A 21366-nucleotide genomic window follows, 5' to 3' on the forward strand; every position below is an offset into this window, starting at 1 on the left:
CACTATCTCTAAGAACGCTTTCCATAAATTTACCTACCACAGACATCAAACACAGGCCGATAATTGCTAGGCTTGCTCCTCTAATCCTTTTTAAACAAAGGAACCACATGCGCAACACGCCAATCCTCCGGCACTGTACCCGTCTCTAATGACATTTGAAAAATCACTGCCAGAGCCTCCGCTATTTCCTCACTAACTTCTCTCAAGGTCCTGGCGAAAATCCTGTCAAGACCTAGAGACTTATCCACTTTTATTTGTTTCAAAAGCTCCAGAACTACCTCTTTCTTAAACACTATAGTCTCCATTGCTTCCTTTACCCTGCACAGTTCAATATCCTTCTCCTCAGTAAATACAGAGGAAAAGAAATTGTTCAAGACCTCCCCAATCTCTTTTGGCTCCACACACATTTGTCCTTTCTGATTCTCTATTGGACCAATTTTGTCTCTCACTTTCCTTTTGCTATTTACATACTTGCAGAAACCCTTTGGATTTATTTTCACTCTGCTTGCTATAACCACCTCATACCTTCTTTGAGCTTTTCTAATTTCTTTCTTAAGATTCTTTTTACATTCAATAGAGTACCCAAACATCCCCCTTTTTCCCTGCTTCTTATATTTATTGTAGTACCCTCTTTTTTTGAACCAAGTTTCCAATATCCCTTGAGAACCATGGCTCTCTCAAACTTTTGACCTTACCTTTCAACCTAACAGGTATATAAAGATTTTGTTCTCTTAAAATTTCTCCTTTAAAAGACCTCCATTTCTCCATTACGTCCTTCCCAGAAAACAAATTGTCCCAATCCACCCCTTGTAAATTCTTTCTCATCTCCTCAAATCTAGCTTTTCCGCACTCAATAACCTCAACTCTGGGCCCAGACCTATCCTTTCCCATGATTACCTTGAAGCTAATGGCACCATGATCACTGGACCCAAAGTGCTCCCCCACACATACCTCTGTCACCTGACCCATCTCATTCTTCAACAGTAAATCCAACACAGCTCCCTCTCTAGTTGGTACCTCCACATATTGATGTAAAAAGCTATCCTGCACACATTTTACAAACTCCAACCCATCCAGCCCTTTCACAGAATGGGTTTCCCAATCAATATTCAGAAAATTTAAATCCCCACAATCACTACCCTGTGCTTATTACAAATATCTGCTATCTCCCTACTAATTTGTTCCTCTAATTCAATTCCCATTCGGTGGTCTATAATACACCTCTATAATTGTAACTTCCCCTTTCCCATTCCTCAATTTCACCCAAATAGCCTCCCTGGATAAGCCTTCTATTCTATTGCACCTAAGCACCACTGTAATATTTTCTCTAACAAGTAGTGCAACCCCATCCCCTCTTGCACCCCCCCCCCCCAGTTCTATCACACCTAAAGCAACTAAATCCAGGAATATTTAGCTGCCAGTCACATCCCTCCTGTAACCAAGTTTCACTAATCACTACCATGTCATACTTACAAATGTCAATCCATACCTTCAGCTCAAGCATTTTCCTTACAATGCTCCTAACATTAAAATATCTGCATTTTAGAGATTTCCCACTTTTTACTTCCTGTAGGCCCCTATCTTTACCAACAGCTATCTTATGATCTTTTGCAATCGACCTCTGTCCATCTTCATATAGAGCATCCCCCTTTTCTATCACCTGCCTTTCCCCCCTCAAACACTGTCTACAAGGTTTCCCTGATTGCACTCTAACCTTCTCCTTGCTGTTCTCCTTCATTTGGTTCCCTCCCTCCAGCCATTCTAGTTTAAAGTCTCCTGAGTAACCTTAGCAAATGTCTCCGCCAGAATCCTGGTCCCCCTGGGGTTCAAATGCAACCCGTCCTTTTTGTATAGGTCACACCTACCACAAAAGTGGTCCCAGTGATCCACAAACTTGAATCCCTGCCCTCTGCTCCACCCCTTCAGCCACGCATTCATCCTCCATCTTCTTCCTCTCCCAAAACTGATAAATGTAACTTAGATAAAAAGGAGATTCAATAGTACCATCATCCTGATTTCCCTCAGAAGTATGTAATTTCTGGTAAAATTAATCATTGATTTCCTGAGGTTTATAAGTAACTATTGAATTCTTTTTAACAGCATTAATAATTCTCGATACTTGTTCTGTTTTTAATTGCCAAGCTAATATCTTATGAGCCCTCTCACCTAACTCATAAGATTAATTTATTTGCTTCTATTAATATTAATAGGTCGAGTAAATTGTATTAAAATGAATATTTTCCCCTGTATTCAGTATTTATTTCAGTCAATTCCATGTTTACTTCCAAAGGGTTTTTTTCAAGATTTTAACAGGGTAATGAGAAAATTCTTGTGGAAGGGAAAACTAACTCGAGTAGCTTTACAGAAGTTGACGTGGAAGTATGCATTAGGTGGACTTCAGTTGCCTCATTTTCAAAATTATTATGAGGCTGCACAGTTAAAGTTTGTTAGTACAATGATGGATATTAATCAGCCTCCTCGTTGGCTAAAGTGGAATTGGCTTGTATTTTTGAATTTGATGTTCATCAATTTATACATAAGTGGAATTTGCATTTATTGCAGGGATATGATATGCCGGTATTAAAGCATTTACTAAAGATATAGGTTAAAAGAAATGATGTTATAGGTACGAAGGGTAAATTGTCAATTCAAACTCTGTTATAATCAGCTTCTTTCTTTTTCAATGTTTAACAGGTATTTAAAGATATGGCATTCTCAGGGTATAAAAGTGACTCAGGATTGTTTTGAAGAGGGACAGTTTCTTTTAATCAATTGAGGGAGAAATTTGGAATGCCAGTAAATTCTTTATTTATGTATTATCAACTTAGAGCTTTGATAAGGGATAATTATGAGTTTACCTGAGTTAACGAAGTTTGAATCTTTGATTTCCTCCATACCAAGGAGAGGCTCTATTTCAGATATATATCGGTTGTTACAAGAGTCCATGGATAAACCGAATTTGGAGAAATCTAGAAATAAATGGGAAAGTGATTTAACTTATGATATACCTTAAGAGGACTGGGAAGTTATGTGTCATGAAGGGGTAATTAAATTGACTAATGTAAGGTATGGTTTGGTTAATTATAATTTTTTGCATCAGCTATATTTGACTCCTGAGAAACTGAAAAAGTATGGATTTAGTAATCTGGATCTGTGTTTTAGATGTGGGTTAAATATTGGAACTTTTTTCATGCAGTTTGGTCTTGTGATAGGGTACAACCATTTTGGGAAAAAATTAGGATAATTTTGGAGAAATTATTTAAAATTAAACTACCATTAGACCCAGAGATTTTTTTTGTTGGGTTATATGGTTTCTTTGACTGGTTTTGGGTTGGAGAAGTTTCAGATAGCTTTAGTTCGTTTAGCGTGATCAGTGGCACCGAAATGTGTAGCAATTACTTGGAAAGTTAATGTAGCGCGTTGGCAGAACAAAATTGAGATCTTGTATTTATATGGAAAAAAAATAACATAATTTTCATGATAACTATTCTTTTTTTGTTAAAATGTGGTCACCTTATTTGAAATATATGGGTTTAGAAATATCTTAAAATGCTGTTTATGTTTTATGGTTTTTTTTGCTCCCCTTGAGGGGGCTGGCTGAGGTGGGGGGAGGGATGGGTGTTTGTTACTATTTGTATTGTATAAATTTTCTTTCTGTATGGTTTTATGTTGTTTTTAAAAGTTTTAAATAAAGTTTTAAAAAAACATAGTTTACTCATCTTACCATGACCAATCTCTTCTGCTCTAAAGCATTTGCAATCCTCGCTATCCTTTTCAGTCTCTCTCTCAATCATGGATCCCAACTCCTTGTCAATCTAGTTTAAAGCATCCTCGTGAGTCTGGCAAATCCCCCTTCTGGAATATTGATCCCCCTCCAGATCCCTTTTATCTGTCTCTCTTGTGCGGGTCACCTGTACCCCGGAAGACATCCCAATCAAACCCCCCACTGCCATTTTAACCGACTGCACTATGTGTTCATGCGTACTTTCCTCCATTTTCTACTTTCACTGGCATGAGGCACTGGTAGTAATCCATAGATTACCATCTCCTTTTTAACTTGCGTACTGTATTCTTTTTGCAGAACCTCATCCCATTCCTACCTCTGTCTCTAATGAGTAGTGGCAACTCAGTTATGCTCTATGATTACCACTTTCTCAGTGCTTTAAACTGCTTAACGATTTGATTTTTCTTTTACTTTGTGGCACGATTCTCATCACTACATTAAAGGTTTTTCGTCAGATACACTCCAACCAGGATAGGTCTTTCTGTTCCCATTCAGTGAAAAGAATAGATTCCTAATCATGTGGTTTTTCGCTCGAATTCTGAATGGTTTATTATACTTTTGACCAACATGCATATACCTTCCTCTTAGTTTTTTTCATTATTTTTCTTTTATTTTTTCTCAAATATTATTTGTGTTATCCCAGGTGACTGACATTTTGATTAGATTTTAATGTCTCACAGCATGAATCTTGTGACATGCTCCTGTAATATAGTTTAGACTCCTCTATTCCCTCTGATTTCCTTTTTTTCTTTTCACTGTTTATTTGTATATTTATCCTGTCTCATTCTACTTTATTTCTCATCTGAGGAATCTGGAATTTGATGCAGTCATGATCTCAGACCTGCTTTGGTCCTTACTTCTCCCTCGTTTGCTGATTTGCTGTTTTATCAACCAGCTGTCCCATCTAATTAGTAGTAGCTCCCTTGTAAATTTTTGAATCGTCTGCAGTTCCTCGATTATTTATCAGACGGATTGTTATAATACTTTTCATTTTAGTCCAAAGACTTTATCCAAACAAGAACTTTTAACAATATTGTTTTTATCACTAATGCTTTATTTTACTCTCATGTCCTTTGTTTTTTTAAATCTTGCCAATAATTTCCTGGATCATCAACTTATGTTTTGTTTTATTACTTGAGTCCTGTTTAACATTCTTCAGACAATCTCAAGGATTTGTATACCAAAGATGTTTAAGAATTTACAATGTTCTTAAAATTATATTTCTATAATGTTAACATTTTGCTGACACTGTCCTGTTCTTCCTGAAGTCCTCCAGGATAATGCTTGAAGAAATACAAGAAATGTTTCACCACTATTTCATTTAATTTAGAGTTGTTTCACAATTCAAAGTAATTCAGAGTTTCATGGCAATTGTAACATCAAAACAATTCATGCAATAATTTCAAGTTTATTTTCATGTGCTTGTGCATCGACATCCTGACAAAACAGCATCTCTCCACACACAACTACACAGTACATAATGATCACAAAAATAATCAAAATAAATATTTGGGATGATTTTCATAGTGACAGAATACCATTCATCAATGTCATAGCCTGTGGAAAGAAGCTACTCTGCAGCCTGGCGGTCCTGATTTTGATGCTCCTGTACCTTTTTAATGGTTGGGGTCAACGATACTGTGCACTGAATGGAAAGGGTCTTCTATAATTCCTTGAGCCTTACTTAGACAGCACCCTCAGTAAATTTTATCTATAGAGGAAAGGGAGGCCCTAGAGATCATCTCAGCTGTTTTTATGATCCTCTGTATAGACATCTGGTCTGAGGCTTTGCAGCTACGGTACCACATAATGATGCAGCCAGACAAAACACTCTCAACTGTGCTCATGTAAAAGGTTGTCAAGATGGGGACTGTTAGCCTTGCCTTCCTCAGCCTCTTTAGGAATAAATAGTTTAAGTAGCAAAGCCTCTGGAGGAAATGCTTATTACAGTTGAAGTCTAAAAATCCAGACTGCTCTGGATAGGGTCAGACCAGATTTATCAGATTCTAGGGCAATATTTTAAAATTCAAATTTAAGGAGGAATAAAGCTGCACTGATTGTGGATGGGACACTTGCAGCTTCTACTGCATCTCCTGGATTGCTTGATGCTTTTTCTTTCCATATCTTTAAATATTTTTGTGTATTACCTTGCTTATGACTTATTTCTTTGTGAGTATGCACGACATCTCGAGGACTGAAGCTCTGGTTCTGCTCCACAAACTTGATAACCGTTTCCCTGGAGTTTTCTGTAGTTTACCTTTTCTATGTTGTAAATTATAGACTTTCCGATGTTGTTTGCTTCCATTAAAACACTATTGCTCATATCACATTCTAGTTTCTTAATTATTTGAAGTTTGTCACTCAATTTCAATGTGTTGTTCTTTCTCTTCACACTGCAAAGTTTATCTACTTTAGGATCCATTATTTAACATATGGTTGCCGCTGTGCATCTGTGGTGCTTACTCATGCATACAAAAGCCTGCTAAATTCAAAAAGTTTGAGAGTTTTCAAAAAGTCTGGACTTTCAGGTGTTCTGGATTTCTGGCATCCCAACTTTTGAATTTCTACTGTATGACATTAACAAAAAATGAGATTTTACTGTAACATCATGGCAAAATCCTGAGAGAATGAAGGTCTTTTCCATATTGTCTGGATATCGAGGGTAGCTTTTCGCGATCAATGTGCCCAATTTTTGAGCACATATCCATGGACAGACGTCACACTCATTGATCAAGAAAGACAGCCATTTTGTTTGTTCTACCCTTTACTACTTTTTTCATTGCCTAAGTTTCAAACAGATGTCACCACCAGAGTAATTGCTTGATCTTCCCAATTTGAAGCGTCAGCTCCAAATTTCTTCACAGGTGGTTTGAAGGTATCCTTGTAAAATCCATGTCTCACCCCTATAAATGTTTTGATCTTGGTTGAATTGTCATCGTGATGACATGACAACACATGACATAACATGCACACATTACCTCTCGACACTTAAATTCATTACCCCAACTAATGAAGCCCAGCAGACCATTAGCCTTCTTAACTATCCTATTAACCTGCGTGGAAACCTGAGAGATCTGTGGATTCAGACCCCAAAGTCCCTCTGTTCTTCTACACCAGTGGTTCCCAACCTTTTCTTTCTACTCACATACCACTGTAAGTATTCCCTATGCCATAGGTGTTCTGTGATTAGTAAGGGATTGCTTAAGGTGGGATGTGGGTGGAAAGAAAAAGGTTGAAAACCACTCTTTTAATTGTACCTAATTGAATTGTTATGTGCACAGTTTCACAACTCCAAAGGAAATGGTCCAATGACAATTTGTCTTGAGCAAAATATTTCAGTAACAATTGGGTCTAGAACAGTGCTTCTCAACCTTCCCTTCCCACTCACATACCACTTTAAGTATTCCCTATGCCATAGGTGCTCTGTGATTAGTAAAGGATTGCTTAAGGTGTTAAGTGAGTGGAAAGAAAAAGGTTAAGAACCACTGTTCTACATCATTAAGAATTCTGCCTTCAAGTTTGACCTTCCAAAATGTGATTTTTTTTTCAGTGACTTCTCTACATATCCTATGACACCCTTACTATCAAGAACCTATCAACCAATTTCTATACCCAGATCCCACCTTGGTCTTGATTTATCAAGCCCTTGTTTATGGGTTCCTGCCTGGAGTAAGGAATACATTATTGAATTTTTTTTTTGTGCTACACTGTGGTAGGGTTAGTACTGGACCTAATTTGTCCCTTAAATAAGATCTTAACTGACGATAGCAGAAAATATGTATTTAAAATTCCATATTTATTCATAATTTGTTCAAATGTCATAAATTGTCCCTGCTCATAACAATCCTTAATACACTTGATCCCTCTCTGCCTCTCTGGGACCAAGTGTCAAAGATTTTATTATCAATCGTTAATGGAATTAACATAATTTGAGCTAGGGGTGTTTTAGGTGAAAGTCCTCCCTTGTCCCCAATTTGACCATTAATTTTATTCCATATTGTAATTATATGCTTTAATGGGGGTGGGGGGGCTTCTTTAGGGCCAGATAATAATTTAGAATTCCTTTTATATACAAGGTTTTCTGCCATCCTCTCATCAAACTTATGCATCTCAAATTTTACCCATGAAGACTTGTCTCTTCCATTAAAGAGGAAGATGACAAACTTCAATTGGTTTGCCCAAAAATATTTTTTGCATACTGCGAAGGTTAATTCTCCCAATTCATAATTCCAAGTTAATTTATCAATAGAGACTCTGGAAGGCTTACCTTTCCCAAGAAACTTCCTGATGCATTTATTAAGGTTTTGAAAGAATCTCTGAGGTATAGGAACAAGGAAACCTTTAAAAAAATTATTGTACTCTAGGCAGCACATTCATTTTAATACAGTTGTCCATTCCAACCAAAGTTATTGGGAGGGTCACCCATTCATTAAGATCATCCTCAATTTTCTGAAGGAAGGGAAGATAATTCAACTTATTAATTCATTTTGCTGCTCCGACTTATATCAGGAGAGCATGATTAACACGATTAATGTATGGTATCGGCTGGTGGAATGTAACTTCTTGCATCAGCTCTACCTTACTCCATAAACATTACATAAATTGAAATTGGAAAAATCAGACCAATGTTTTCAATGTGGTCAAGAAATAGCTACTTTCTTGCATTCAACCTGGTCATGCCCTAAAGTGAGGCCTTTTTGGGAAGTTTTGGGTAATCTCCTGGAAAAAAATTACTGGAATTCGTTACCCTCAGCCACCTGAATTATTTTTATTGGGCAATTTAGAAGACATAAGACCTAAAATGAGGCTGCTGAAATATCAATAAAAATCCGTTAAGATCACTTTAGAAGAAGCCAAGAAATGCATAGCATTTACTTGGAAATCTGATTTCCAACTAGGTGTAGCCTGTGTGAAGATAGAAATGCATCATTGTGTTCCCCTGGAAAAGACCACCTATAACCTCAGAAATAGGAGTGATGTATTTTCAAGAATATGGAATTCATACCTAAGATACATTGGGGTAAATCTTTAGTGGTTCCCCCCTCCTGTCTCTTCCCCCCTCCCCCCGTGCTTGGAGCACCAAGGATCCTAAATAAGTCCGTTTCTTTGTCCCTTGATGGGAGTGGGGTTTTCTTTTTCTTATTCTTTCTCTTTTCTTTATTTTCTTCTTGTTTCTTGTGGGGGTGGGAGGGTTCCTCTTATTTTCTTCTTTTTATTCTCTTTTTCTCCCTTTGGTTCAACATGGACAATGAATTTGCATTTTTGTAATATTTTAATTTTTCTTTTTTTGAATAGTTTATTTAATTTTTTCCATACATGTAGTAATTATGATTATTGTAATAATACAGATATTAAGAAACAAATTAAAATCACATACATGATGTTTTTCACCCCAACCCAAAAATCCCCCAAACACCCTCCCTCATTAAAAAAAATACATAAACTAAGATCAAGTAGATATAAAAAAGAAAGTAAAACAAAGAAAATCTTTGGATTGCAGAGAAAGATTTCATCCAACAAATATCTCCAGATCTATCATGAGGACTCAAAGGTGAATCTCGCAGGACTAGAATCATAGGAAGAATGTCATTACAAATTTTATCTCATTAGAGATTTCTTTAAGCAGTCCTTGTACCTCTTCTTTGGTGCACCTCTGTTCTAATACTTGCATAAATATAGGAATTAATAAATCCTTAAATTCTTTATGAAATTCAGATTGAAAACCATCTTCTCCTGGAGATTTATTACTTTTTAAGGAAGCTTTAGCTTTCCTTACCTCTACCTTAGTAAATGTGGCATTAAGTTCAGTTTATTCTTCCAAACTTAAAGTAGGCAATATTATCTATGATAAATAATCATTCATCTCCTGAAGTGTATAATTTTGAATAAAAATTCTGAAAAGATTCAGTTATTTCCTGAGGCTTATAGGTTATTATATTAGTATCATTTTTAATTGTATAATTATTATTGAGGCCTGTTCCACCTTCAATTGCCAAGCTATTATTTTATGTGACTTCTCACCTAGTTCATAATATCTTTGTTTTGTTCTTGTGATTGCTTTCTCAGTTCTATAAGTTTGTAATGTATTATACTGAAGCTTTTTATTTATCAAATATCTACGTTTATCTTCAGAAGTACGCTTCTGTAGGTCCTTTTCTAAAACTGTAATTTTTCTTTCTAATTGTTCTACTTCTCTCATATACTTTTTAATTTTAGAAGTAAAACATAATTTTACCTCTTAAATATGCTTTTAAGGTATCCCACATAATAAATTTATCATTTACCAAATTCAAATTTATATCACAATATGTCAAAATTTGAGTTTGAATAAAATCACAGAAATCTTCCCTTTTCAACAACAAAGAATTCAATCTCCATCTATATATTAGCTTCTCCTTATCTGGCATTTCCATCGTTATTAACAAAGGTGAGGGATCAGATAAAATCCTCAATTTGTAATCTGCTTCAAAGATCCTATCTTGCAATTGAGCAGAAATTAAAAATAAATCAATTCTAGAATAAGAGTCTCATCTACTAAAATATAATGAATAATCTTTGTATCTAGGATGGATTCTTCTCCATTTATCTATTAAATTCAGATCTCTCAACAAACCCAATGTAGCTTTAGCTGCTTTTGGTCTGGCATTACTCAAACTACAGGGGAATCACGCTGCTCTCCATTGCAGGCAAAATCTTCGCTAGGATTCTCCTAAATAGAATAATACCTAGTGTCGCCGAGAATATTCTCCCAGAATCACAGTGCGGCTTTCGCGCAAACAGAGGAACTACTGACATGGTCTTTGCACTCAGACAGCTCCAAGAAAAGTGCAGAGAACAAAACAAAGGACTCTACATCACCTTTGTTGACCTCACCAAAGCCTTCGTCACCGTGAGCAGAAAAGGGCTTTGGCAAATACTAGAGCGCCTCGGATGCCCCCCAAAGTTCCTCAACATGGTTATCCAACTGCACGAAAACCAACAAGGTCGGGTCAGATACAGCAATGAGCTCTCTGAACCCTTCTCCATTAACAATGGCGTGAAGCAAGGCTGCGTTCTCGCAACAACTCTCTTTTCAATCTTCTTCAGCATGATGCTGAACCAAGCCATGAAAGACCTCAACAATGAAGACGCTGTTTACATCCGGTACCGCACAGATGGCAGTCTCTTCAATCTGAGGCGCCTGCATGCTGACACCAAGACACAAGAGCAACCTGTCCGTGAACTACTCTTTGCAGACGATGCTGCTTTAGTTGCCCATTCAGAGCCAGCTCTTCAGTGCTTGACGTCCTGTTTTGCGGAAACTGCCAAAATGTTTGGCCTGGAAGTCAGCCTGAAGAAAACTGAGGTCCTCCATCAGCCAGCTCCCCACCATGACTACCAGCCCCCCCCACATCTCCATCGGGCACACAAAACTCAAAACGGTCAACCAGTTTACCTATCTCGGCTGCACCATTTCATCGGATGCAAGGATCGACAATGAGATAGACAACAGACTCGCCAAGGCAAATAGCGCCTTTGGAAGACTACACAAAAGAGTCTGGAAAAACAACCAACTGAAAAACCTCACAAAGATTAGCGTATATAGAGCCATTGTCATACCCACACTCCTGTTCGGCTCCGTATCATGGGTCCTCTACCAGCATCACCTACGGCTCCTAGAACGCTTCCACCAGCGTTGTCTCCGCTCCATCCTCAACATTCATTGGAGCGCTTTCATCCCTAACGTCGAAGTACTCGAGATGGCAGAGGCCGACAGCATCGAATCCACGCTGCTGAAGATCCAACTGCGCTGGGTAGGTCACGTCTCCAGAATGGAGGACCATCGCCTTCCCAAGATCGTGTTCTATGGCGAGCTCTCCACTGGCCACCATGACAGAGGTGCACCAAAGAAGAGGTACAAGGAGTGCCTAAAGAAATCTCTTGGTGCCTGCCACATTGACCACCACCAGTGGGCTGATATCACCTCAAACCGTGCATCTTGGCGCCTCACAGTTCGGCGGGCAGCAACCTCCTTTGAAGAAGACCGCAGAGCCCACCTCACTGACAAAAGACAAAGGAGGAAAAACCCAACACCCAACCCCAACCATCCAATTTTCCCCTGCAACCGCTGCAACCGTGTCTGCCTGTCCCGCATCGGACTTGTCAGCCACAAACGAGCCTGCAGCTGACGTGGACATTTACCCCTCCATAAATCTTCGTCTGCGAAGCCAAACCAAAGAGAAGAGACTCAGTTTGATCTGTCTAATAATGGGTCTAAGCAAAAATTAAAATCCCCCCCCCCCAACTAAATGATTTTCATGTGCCTCTGCTAAATTTCGAAATGCATCTTGAATAAATATCTCATTATCAACATAGAGCACACAAATTCAAAAAAGTTCATATTTCATAAAATATTTGACAATATACCATATATAGCTCCCTGAAAGGTCTGAAATAATATTTTGGACTTTAATCGGAATTTTTAAAATCAAAATTGCCATCCCTCTTTCTTTAGGATTAAACAAAGATGACATTGCATGTCCTACCCAATCCCTTTTTAATTTCAAATGTTCTATTTCAGTTAAGTGTGTTTCTTGAAGGAAAGCTGTGTCAACTCCCAATTTCTTATTATACGTTAATACCCTTTTACTTTTTAATCATCCTGTTTAACCCATTAACACTAAAATTTGCAAACTTAATCATACTGTCAATCCCCCGCCATCACCTCCTCCGGAAGATCTCCTCAAAATCCAGTAAAACTACCATGTGCCAGGACATACCCTCTCCATCAATCCAAAAAAAAAAGAAACAAAAATAAGGAAAAATATGTATGGTTAATATTATTATACCTGCAGCAATATGAAAGTAATCCCTCCCAATGTTTTGTCTAATACAACACTAACTCCCTCAATTTTACAATCCTGCTGCAAGCAACACCTCCCAACTCCCTTGGTATATTTAATATATAAGATTTAATTAACCACAATTAAAATAACTTCCCAGAAATCAAAAGAAAAAGGGAAAAAAGAATACTACTTCAATTTCTTCCATCCCAGCTGTAAAATTAAGATTAAAAATATAGTTCATTGCATCAAGTCTGCAACTGTTCCCAAAGGCTGCACTTTGGAAAGACCCCGAGCATATTCTTCTGCTTAAACAATGTTAGTAAAAAATCTGTTCTGTTTTCCTGGAACAAAGACCTTCAAGGTCACCGGGTATCGAAGAACAAATGTATAACCTTTATCATAAAGATTTTTTTTAACTGGATTAAATTCTTTTTTTCTCCTCAACAGATCTTAACTCAAATCAGGATAGAATAAAATTCTATCCCCTTCCCATAACTAGGGACCTTGTTGTTTCTTGCTCAATATTTATTTCTTCATAAAAATTTGATCACATGTTGACACTTTTTCTTTTTTCTTTTTCTTTAATATCGACATGTGGATCGATCTTTGTACTATTTTGTTAATATTATTTATATTGATGTTTTTCTTTTTGATTATTCTTCATTTTGACTGCATGTTGATTGAAAATTTTCAAACTAAAATATTCCAAAAAAAAAGAACCTATCAACCTCAGCTTTAAATATACCCAATAGCTTGGCCTCCACAACCATCCATGGCAACAAATTCCACAGATATGTAACCCTCTGGCTGAAAAATATTCATGTCTCTGTACTGATGGAACCTTCTTTTATTCTTAGGCTGTGCCCTTAGGTCAAGATTCTCCCACTACTGGAAGCATCTTCTCCATGTCTATTCTATCTAGCCCTTTTAATATTTGGAATGTTTCGATAAGAACCCCCTTGTCCTTCTAAACTCCATCAAGTAGAGGCCCAGAACCATCAAACACTCCTCGTACATGAATCTTCTCATCTATGGAATCATTCTCGTAAACCTCCTCTGGATCCTCTACAAATCAAGTACTTCCTTAGATGTGGGGCTCAAAACTGTTTGCAATATTCCTAATGTGGTTTGACCAATGCCTTGCAAAGCCTCAGTATTCTTTGCTTTTATATTCTAGTCATTGCAAAACGAATGCTAACATTGCATTTGCCTTCCTTACTACTGGTGCAAGCTGCAGGTTAACCAGATCTCTCCTTTCTCCATTCTTTCCCTTTCTCGAAAATAGTGTGCATCTTTATTCCTTCCATCAAATTGCATGATCATACACTTCCCTTCTCTGTATTCCAACCATCACTTCTTTGATCATTCTCCCAACCTATCCTAATCCCTCTGCCGACTCCCTACTTCCTTAACACTACGCTTCCTGTTACCGATCTCTGTATCATCCGCAAATTTTGCCACAAAGCAAAATTATCTAAACCATTTACATACGGAATGCAAAAGTAGTGGACCCCACTCCGACCCCTGCTGAAAAAGCCCCCTTTGTTCCCATTCTCTGCCTCCTGTCTTTTAGCCAATCTTCTATCCGTGCAAGTACTTTTCCCGTAATTCCAAGTGCTCCAAACTTGTTTGGCAGCTCATGTTCAGTATCTTTTTAAAGGCCTGAAAATCCAAGTAAACAACATCCACTAATTCTCCTTTGTCTGTCCTGCTTGTCACTTCCTCAAAGAACTCCAACAGATTTGTCAGGAAAGATCTTCCCTGAAGGAAACCATGCTGACCTCAGCCTTTTTCACCTGTGCTTTCAAGTACTCCGAACCCTCATCCTTAATAATGGACTCAAGGATTTTGTCAAACACTGAAGTTAGGCTAACTGGCCTACAATTTCCTGCCTTTTGCCTCTCTCACTTCTTTAAGAGAGGAGTTACTTTTGCAATTTTCCAGTTCTCTAGAACCATTCTTGGCTCTAGCATATACTGATGCATTCAAAATCTTTTCAGCTACCTCTTTCAGAACCCTGGAGTGTAAACTGTCAGGTCCAGATGACATGCACCTTCAGCCCCTTCAGCTTCCGAAGCACCTTCTCCCAGTAAGAGTGACCACATTTACTCAGGCTTCCTGACTCTCAAATTTCTGGCATGTCACTGGTGTCTTCCACAGTGAAGACTGAGGCAAAATATTCATTTAGTTCACCCATCATTTTTCTATTTCCCATTACCACTTCCCCAGTGTCATTTTCCAACAGTCCTATATCCACTGTTTATATATATCTATGAAAAAAATGTTGGTGTCCTCTTTTATGTTATTGGCAAGCTTACTTTTATATTCCATCTTTTTTCATGTTGCTTTTATGTTGACTTTTGTTGGGTTTTAAAAAATACCCAATCCTCTGACCTTCATAGTACCATATGCCTACTATTTTCCTTTCATGCAGTCATTTACTTCCATGGTCAGCCACAGTTTAGAATGATTTTTCTTCTTTGGGATGAAATGATCTTGCATCTTTCGAATTATTGCCAGAAACTCAAGCCATTACTGTCTTCCATGCAAGAGTCCCATTCCAATCAACTTTGGCCAGCTTATTTCCCATACCTTTATTCAACTGTAATACTGGTACATCCAATTTTAGCTTCTCCCTCCCTGGCATTGTGAATTCCATCATTTACCTCAAAAAGGTTCTTTTATCTTAAAAAAAAACACTTGCCCACATTAGATCCAATCTCCTCCTATCTATATTGTTTTCCAACCTGCCCCCCCCATAGACTCCTCCCACTTTAAACCTTCTTCCTCCTCCTCCTCCTCGACATCTTGTTCTGGTATTCTGCCTGCTCTGGACCTTTATATTTCCAACTGCTGCTGAGACATCAACTGCCTTCCTCGCTATCCTTAACTTTTTCTAATCCCCTCTCATTCCTAGATCCCATTTTTCTGCCAGTCTTGTTCGAAAGCTCCTGGGTGAATATGGCAAATCTTCCCACCTGAATATTAGTTCCCCCTCTAGCTGAGGTGCCATCTATCTCTCTTGTGCAGACCACCTCTGTCTCAGGAAAGATCCCAATTGTTAATAAATCTGAAACACTATCCTCCACCAAACTCCATTCCCACTGCTCATATGCTCTTAAATTTAAATTAAATTAAATTTAAATTTAAATTTAGACATAGCAGCACAGTAACAGGTCATTTTGGCCCATGAATCCGTGCCGCCTAATTTACACCAAATTAACCTACACCCCCAGTATGTTTCGAAAGGTGGGAGGAAACCAAAGCCCCCCCAGGGAAAACCCACCCATGCAGACACAGGGAGAACATATAAGCTTCTTACAGATAGTGCAGGATTCGAACCTCGGTCCTGATCGCTGCTGCTTTAAAGGCTTTGCACTAACCGCTACACTAACCGAGCCACTCTCATCCTTCTATTCCGACTGTTACGGAGTCCAGAGGATCCCAACAAACCAGCAGCATTAGATCTGCACCACAACACAAGGTTACTTAAACAAAAGTTGTTTTTAATTATATTTGAACAAGAAAACAGAATTAAAATTTAACCTACCTAACTACTTAATCCCCCTCTAATACTAAGTGCAGGTGTGTGTAATGTATATTTAAGATTAGAAAAGTTATTTTCCAGTCTCACTGGTTGCAGGCAATTCTTGTACTGTGCACAGAAGTTATCATTAACCAAGTTCACAGGCAAATAGTTACCACTCAGGAGGGTTCCTGCTGGTTTTCAGAGAGAGATTCCTTTTCCAGGACATCCACAACTGATTCCTTCTCAATCAGTCTTGCTGACGAAACTTGCCCCCTTCAGGGATCTCCAGATGATCCTCTTTCGTTCAGGTCACCTTTTACACCCCCAATCTTCTCCTTTCACCAGGCTGCCTTCCAAAGTTTGCCAACTTGTCCCTCTACAATGGATTTCTGTCTCTCTCCTCTCTGTTTCACTCCCTCCCTCTCTGAGACAAAAACTCTTCTCCTCTGCCTGCAAAGATTACATCTCTCCCAGGCAAGCTGCTGTCAATACTTTGTTGCCTCCTGCAAAACGCATTCTGAAAAAGTCCTGCAAATATTCTGTGTTTTACAATGTGTGTGTGAAACCTGCTCAAACAATCCCTCCCAAACCACCTCTAAATACTCTGTCACACCTTCCCCCTTTAAAGGGAATTTTAACTCTTGAGTTAAAATTCAGTTATAACTAAATTGTCTTAAAATCAATAAAGAGATAACAATACGCAATATATAACAATTCAATTTCAAGAGTATTTCTATAAATGATCAATTTTAACACCTTGACCAACAATCGGCAATCACATTATTTATAACTCTGATATGGTTAATTTGCAGATCATATTTTTGTAATATCAAACTCCAATTTAACAATCTTCTGTTTTTATTCTTCATTTTATTCAAAAACACCAGAGGATTGTGCTAAGTGAATATAACAATTGGTTCATGAGAGGTACCAAGATACACGTCAAAATTCTGCAGAACAAATATGTCACACTTCTCTCATCTACACATGAAGCTTGTAGATTTCCAGCGATCACCACCTTGAAGTTCTACTTTTTAATCTACTTCCTAAATTCCTATGTAGGTATGCGCTGCTTTACATCCACGATATGTTCTGTGAAACTGGGTGTTACGTGATGTGGACATTGTGCAAACACCATATTACTGTATATGCTTAGCAAAAGTATCTGGGATACTGAACTTGCGATAAGTTAAACAGTTTAATTTTTTTCACTTTTTAAACTTTTATGTAAACACTTTATAAGCCTATATCACACACAGTTGAACAAAGGGGATCAGGATCATGTTCTCAACTTCCTCATAGTCTTCCACTGGAAGAGTTTCACATCGAATCGCCTCCACTGATGAACTATCACACTCTGTAATGCCAGAAGGACCTGGCTGAGGCGCTTCTTGGGGAGGTGTTGGTTTCTTCAGGAATACAGAATGTCCAGTGTTGTTTGCCTAGTTTGCTTTTTGTTTTCTTCATAATTTTCTTGATATGCAGCAAACACTGCATGAGCATTCCCCTCTCTCTCAGTGAAAAGCGTTCAGTGTTTGGATCCTTCTCTTCAGCAAGCGGTTAAAGTCTGCAAAGAATTTGCTGACCCCTTAACAGGGAACCTCTTCTGCACCCGTTCTTCTTCTCCTTCTGCAGTTTCTTTTTCCCTTGCCTCTTCTTCAGTTCCGGTTACATCCATTATGTCCCGTTCTCATGTTCTCTGATTGTGATTTCTGACTGAACTCCACTATAATTCTATTGGACCACAAATTATGGACATATGTGTGGTGTGATGTTGCCAGATCGGTTGCTAAGTGGCACACACCTGTATTTATTTTACGTTCATTCATTCCCTACCTTTGTCATTTGTACCAATGTATTCTATTTATCCTCCCTTTTAAGAATGTTGCAGACTCAATCTAAGTCATCTATAATCCAAGCATCTGGGAGCAACAAACCATCCAGGATCACAAATTCTTATGTCCCCTTCCCTTCATAGCCTCAGAGCCAGACTCATTGATTTAGGAAACCATGTATAGTCCCATTAGGGCCTTATATTCAGATTCCTCTTTGCCTTCTCACTCACTTTTGAATCACCTTCAAATTTGGACATGTACTTTGTACCTGCAGCTATAGTGCATGTTCTTTGACTGCTGTGGTCTCAACGTTGAATCTGAGGCACTTCACTGCTTCTACGTTTGCATCGTCTTGGTGGAATATGTGTCGGAATTCCTGAATCTTGATAAAGGGTCTCAACCCAAAATGTTGAATGACTTTTTCTCTCCTGGGATACAACCTGACCCACTAAGTGTCTCCAGCTTCTTTGTTCACTCAGAATTCCAACATCTATAATACTTGTGTTTCTGTTCCTGGATTACAGTTAGAATTTCATTGTATCAGCAGAAAAATTATATTTTCTGAAAAAGGGAATAAATATTTACTTATTTCTGGTTTCTGCAGATCGCCTGCTAAAGAACTGCAGGAATTCGAGGTAACCCAATGTAATAATTTGTCTTGTTTTTTTTTCGTTTACCAGGATGAAGATGAGGTGGACTCCTACACAATGGTGAAGACTAGCCATGCAAGCACAACCACCATGAGGGCAACAAGTACCATGAGTGAAGGTGCCCAAACAATGATTGAACACAACAGTACTACATTAGAGTCAGACTTGGGGACCATGGTAATTAACAGTGATGAAGAGGATGGAACCATGAAAAGTAAGAAAAATACATATTGATAAGTACATGTTGAATATTTTTATAACATTTATTTAGTTATTTACTGCATTGAAATGAATGCCAAGTGGAAAGGAAAATTGTGTTTTTACTTCAATCACAGTGTGTGCATACTTTTGTGTTTTACTTCCAAATTTTGAACTCAGTGTACTGCCCAATGTAGGCAAGCAAAATGCCTTCTTCACCACCTTCTCCACTTGATTGGCCACTTAAATGTAACTGTGCATCTGTATCCTTAGGTCTCTCTGTTCTAATGAGATATGCAAGTTGAATGGATGTTGGTAATGAAATCTTGGAGGTTTTATACAAGCAAAGGTGTGACATCAATTAGTATTTGCAATAAAACTGAATATTGCAATATTGGAATAGGATTTCTGGATTGAATCCGTGGTTCTCAGGGATTAGAAAGACTCGAGGGACTTTAGGAAAACTTGGAGGGGAGGAGCTTCAGGATAATTTCAGAATTATAAAAAGGTGATGAGTCAGTATACAGGAGGGAGACTGAAAACTTGGCTGAATGGTGAATTAAGAGGAACCTTGCACTCATTGTCACCAAAACCAAGGAGCTGATTGTGGACTTTAGGAAGAGAAAACCAGAGGTGTACGATCCACTGATCATTGGGAGATCAGAGGTGGAGAGGGTAATGTGACAGAGTATATAGAAATGTTTTTGGGAGATAAATTGGAAAGGTTTGTTAGAGTAGGTCACGATGCAAACACTTTAAAACAGATCTTATTTGAAATACTGGAGCTATGCTAGACATAGTGGCTTCTCACGCATTTTTGCAAGAGCTTTGAAGAGTGCTCAAGAGATGTCAATAATGGATTATTGTTATTCAAGGCAACAGATGAAAGATCAGGCTTGAGCCACTGCTGTCTGAAAGGAGAATTTGCTGTTTTAAGAGGCTTAGTGTGAGTGTGGTGTGTGTGTGTGTGAGAGAGAGAGAGAAGCAGAGATAATTTAACAGTGTCAGCCAGCAGAAGTTACTGGGACTAAAACAGGACAAGCTGGCAAGCTTTTATAAGACAGCCTGGTCGAAGCCCTTGTGGTTCATGCAAGAGGAGAGGACTGGCTCTCTAATGTTTCACTTGGAATAAGGGAAACAAAAAGGAACTCCGTGGTGACCTGAAAGAAAGAGGTTATCATCTGGAGAACCCTGATGGGGCAAATTTCATCAGCAAGGCACTGAGGTGACTGATGGAAGTACATCAGTTGTGGATGTGCTGGAACAACACATCACTTTTTAAAAAAACTTTATTTATTTGAAAGATCATTAGTAATAATATAGAATACATTCCATAAAGACAATTTTATGAGTATATACATATATATATATTTATATATATTTAAAATTTAAAAAAAAACAGAAAGAGAAAAAAAAATTTCCATCCACCCTCCTACGCCATCAGCCAGCTCTCTTAAGGAGAACCAAAAATATATAAACAGAGACTAAGAATATATAATAAATCAAAATACATCAAAATGCATATATTCCAAATATGGTAACCACTTATTAACAAAAAAATGAATAATTATCATGCAGATTATATGTAATTTTTTCCATAACAATACAAGCTTTCAATTCATTCTGCCATCGCATTATATTAATCACTGTGTTAACTTTCCATGTACTTGCTACACATTTTCGAGCTACAGGCAATGCTAAATATACAAATGCAATTTTAAATTTATCCAACCCTAATCCCTTTAAAGGAATCATATAACCCATTAAAAAAGTAGATGAATCTAATGGTAACTTAATGTTATATAATTTTTCCAAAATTAACCTAATTTCTTCCCAAAATGGTTGTACATGAACACAAGACCAAACAGCATGTAAAAAAAATACCAATACATACACCACATATAAAACAAGAGTCTGAATTACTAAAACCATATTTTTTCAATTTATCTGGGGTTAAATGCAACTGATTTTAAAAGTTATAATTAATCATTCCATACTGCACATTCGTCAATTTAGTAACACTAACATGACACATATCTGCCCAATATTCTTCAGGAAAAACAAAAGCTAAATCATTTTCCCATTTAAGTTTAGACTTCTCCCATTCCGGTTTATACATATTGTCTTGTAATACTTGGTACATAACAGAAATATAACCCCTTTTTGGTATAGAAGAAATCAAAGACTCAAATTCTGTCAATACAGGTAAAATCATCTCTCTGCCATACATATCTTTCACCAAAGCTCGTAGTTGTTAATAAACAAACAAAGAATTTTCAGCAATATCAAAATGCTCTTTCAATTGATTAAAAGAAAGAAACTGTCCTTCTACAAAACAATCCTGTAACGTCTTTATACCCTTAGAATCCCAAATCTTTAAATGATTATTAAACATTGAAAAAGGAATAAGCTGATTGTTATAGAATGGAGTTAAAATTGACAATTTACCTTTTGATCCTAAAATCTTATTTTTTTTAGTCCATACCTTTAATAGATATTTTAATATCGGCATATTATATTCCCTCAACAAATTTACATTCCATCG

The 21366-nt window shown here is 37.6% G+C and overlaps 1 protein-coding gene across 9 annotated transcripts in view; it reads left to right on the forward strand.

Moving 5' to 3' along the window:
- The window catches only part of stk3 (serine/threonine kinase 3 (STE20 homolog, yeast)), a 564172-nt gene that overhangs the window by 385901 nt on the left and 156905 nt on the right, over positions 1-21366 (forward strand). For all 9 annotated transcript variants that reach the window (XR_011352582.1, XM_069922527.1, XM_069922523.1 and 6 more), the window contains one exon: positions 18654-18837. Coding sequence is in view for 8 of the 9 variants with exons in the window: in XM_069922527.1 (XP_069778628.1) it covers positions 18654-18837 (184 nt within the window). In the remaining variant the exon portion in view is untranslated. The remainder of the gene's footprint in view (positions 1-18653; positions 18838-21366) is intronic.

The sequence above is a fragment of the Narcine bancroftii genome, chromosome 2, assembly GCF_036971445.1.
Source record: "Narcine bancroftii isolate sNarBan1 chromosome 2, sNarBan1.hap1, whole genome shotgun sequence".
Classification (NCBI taxonomy): domain Eukaryota; kingdom Metazoa; phylum Chordata; class Chondrichthyes; order Torpediniformes; family Narcinidae; genus Narcine; species Narcine bancroftii.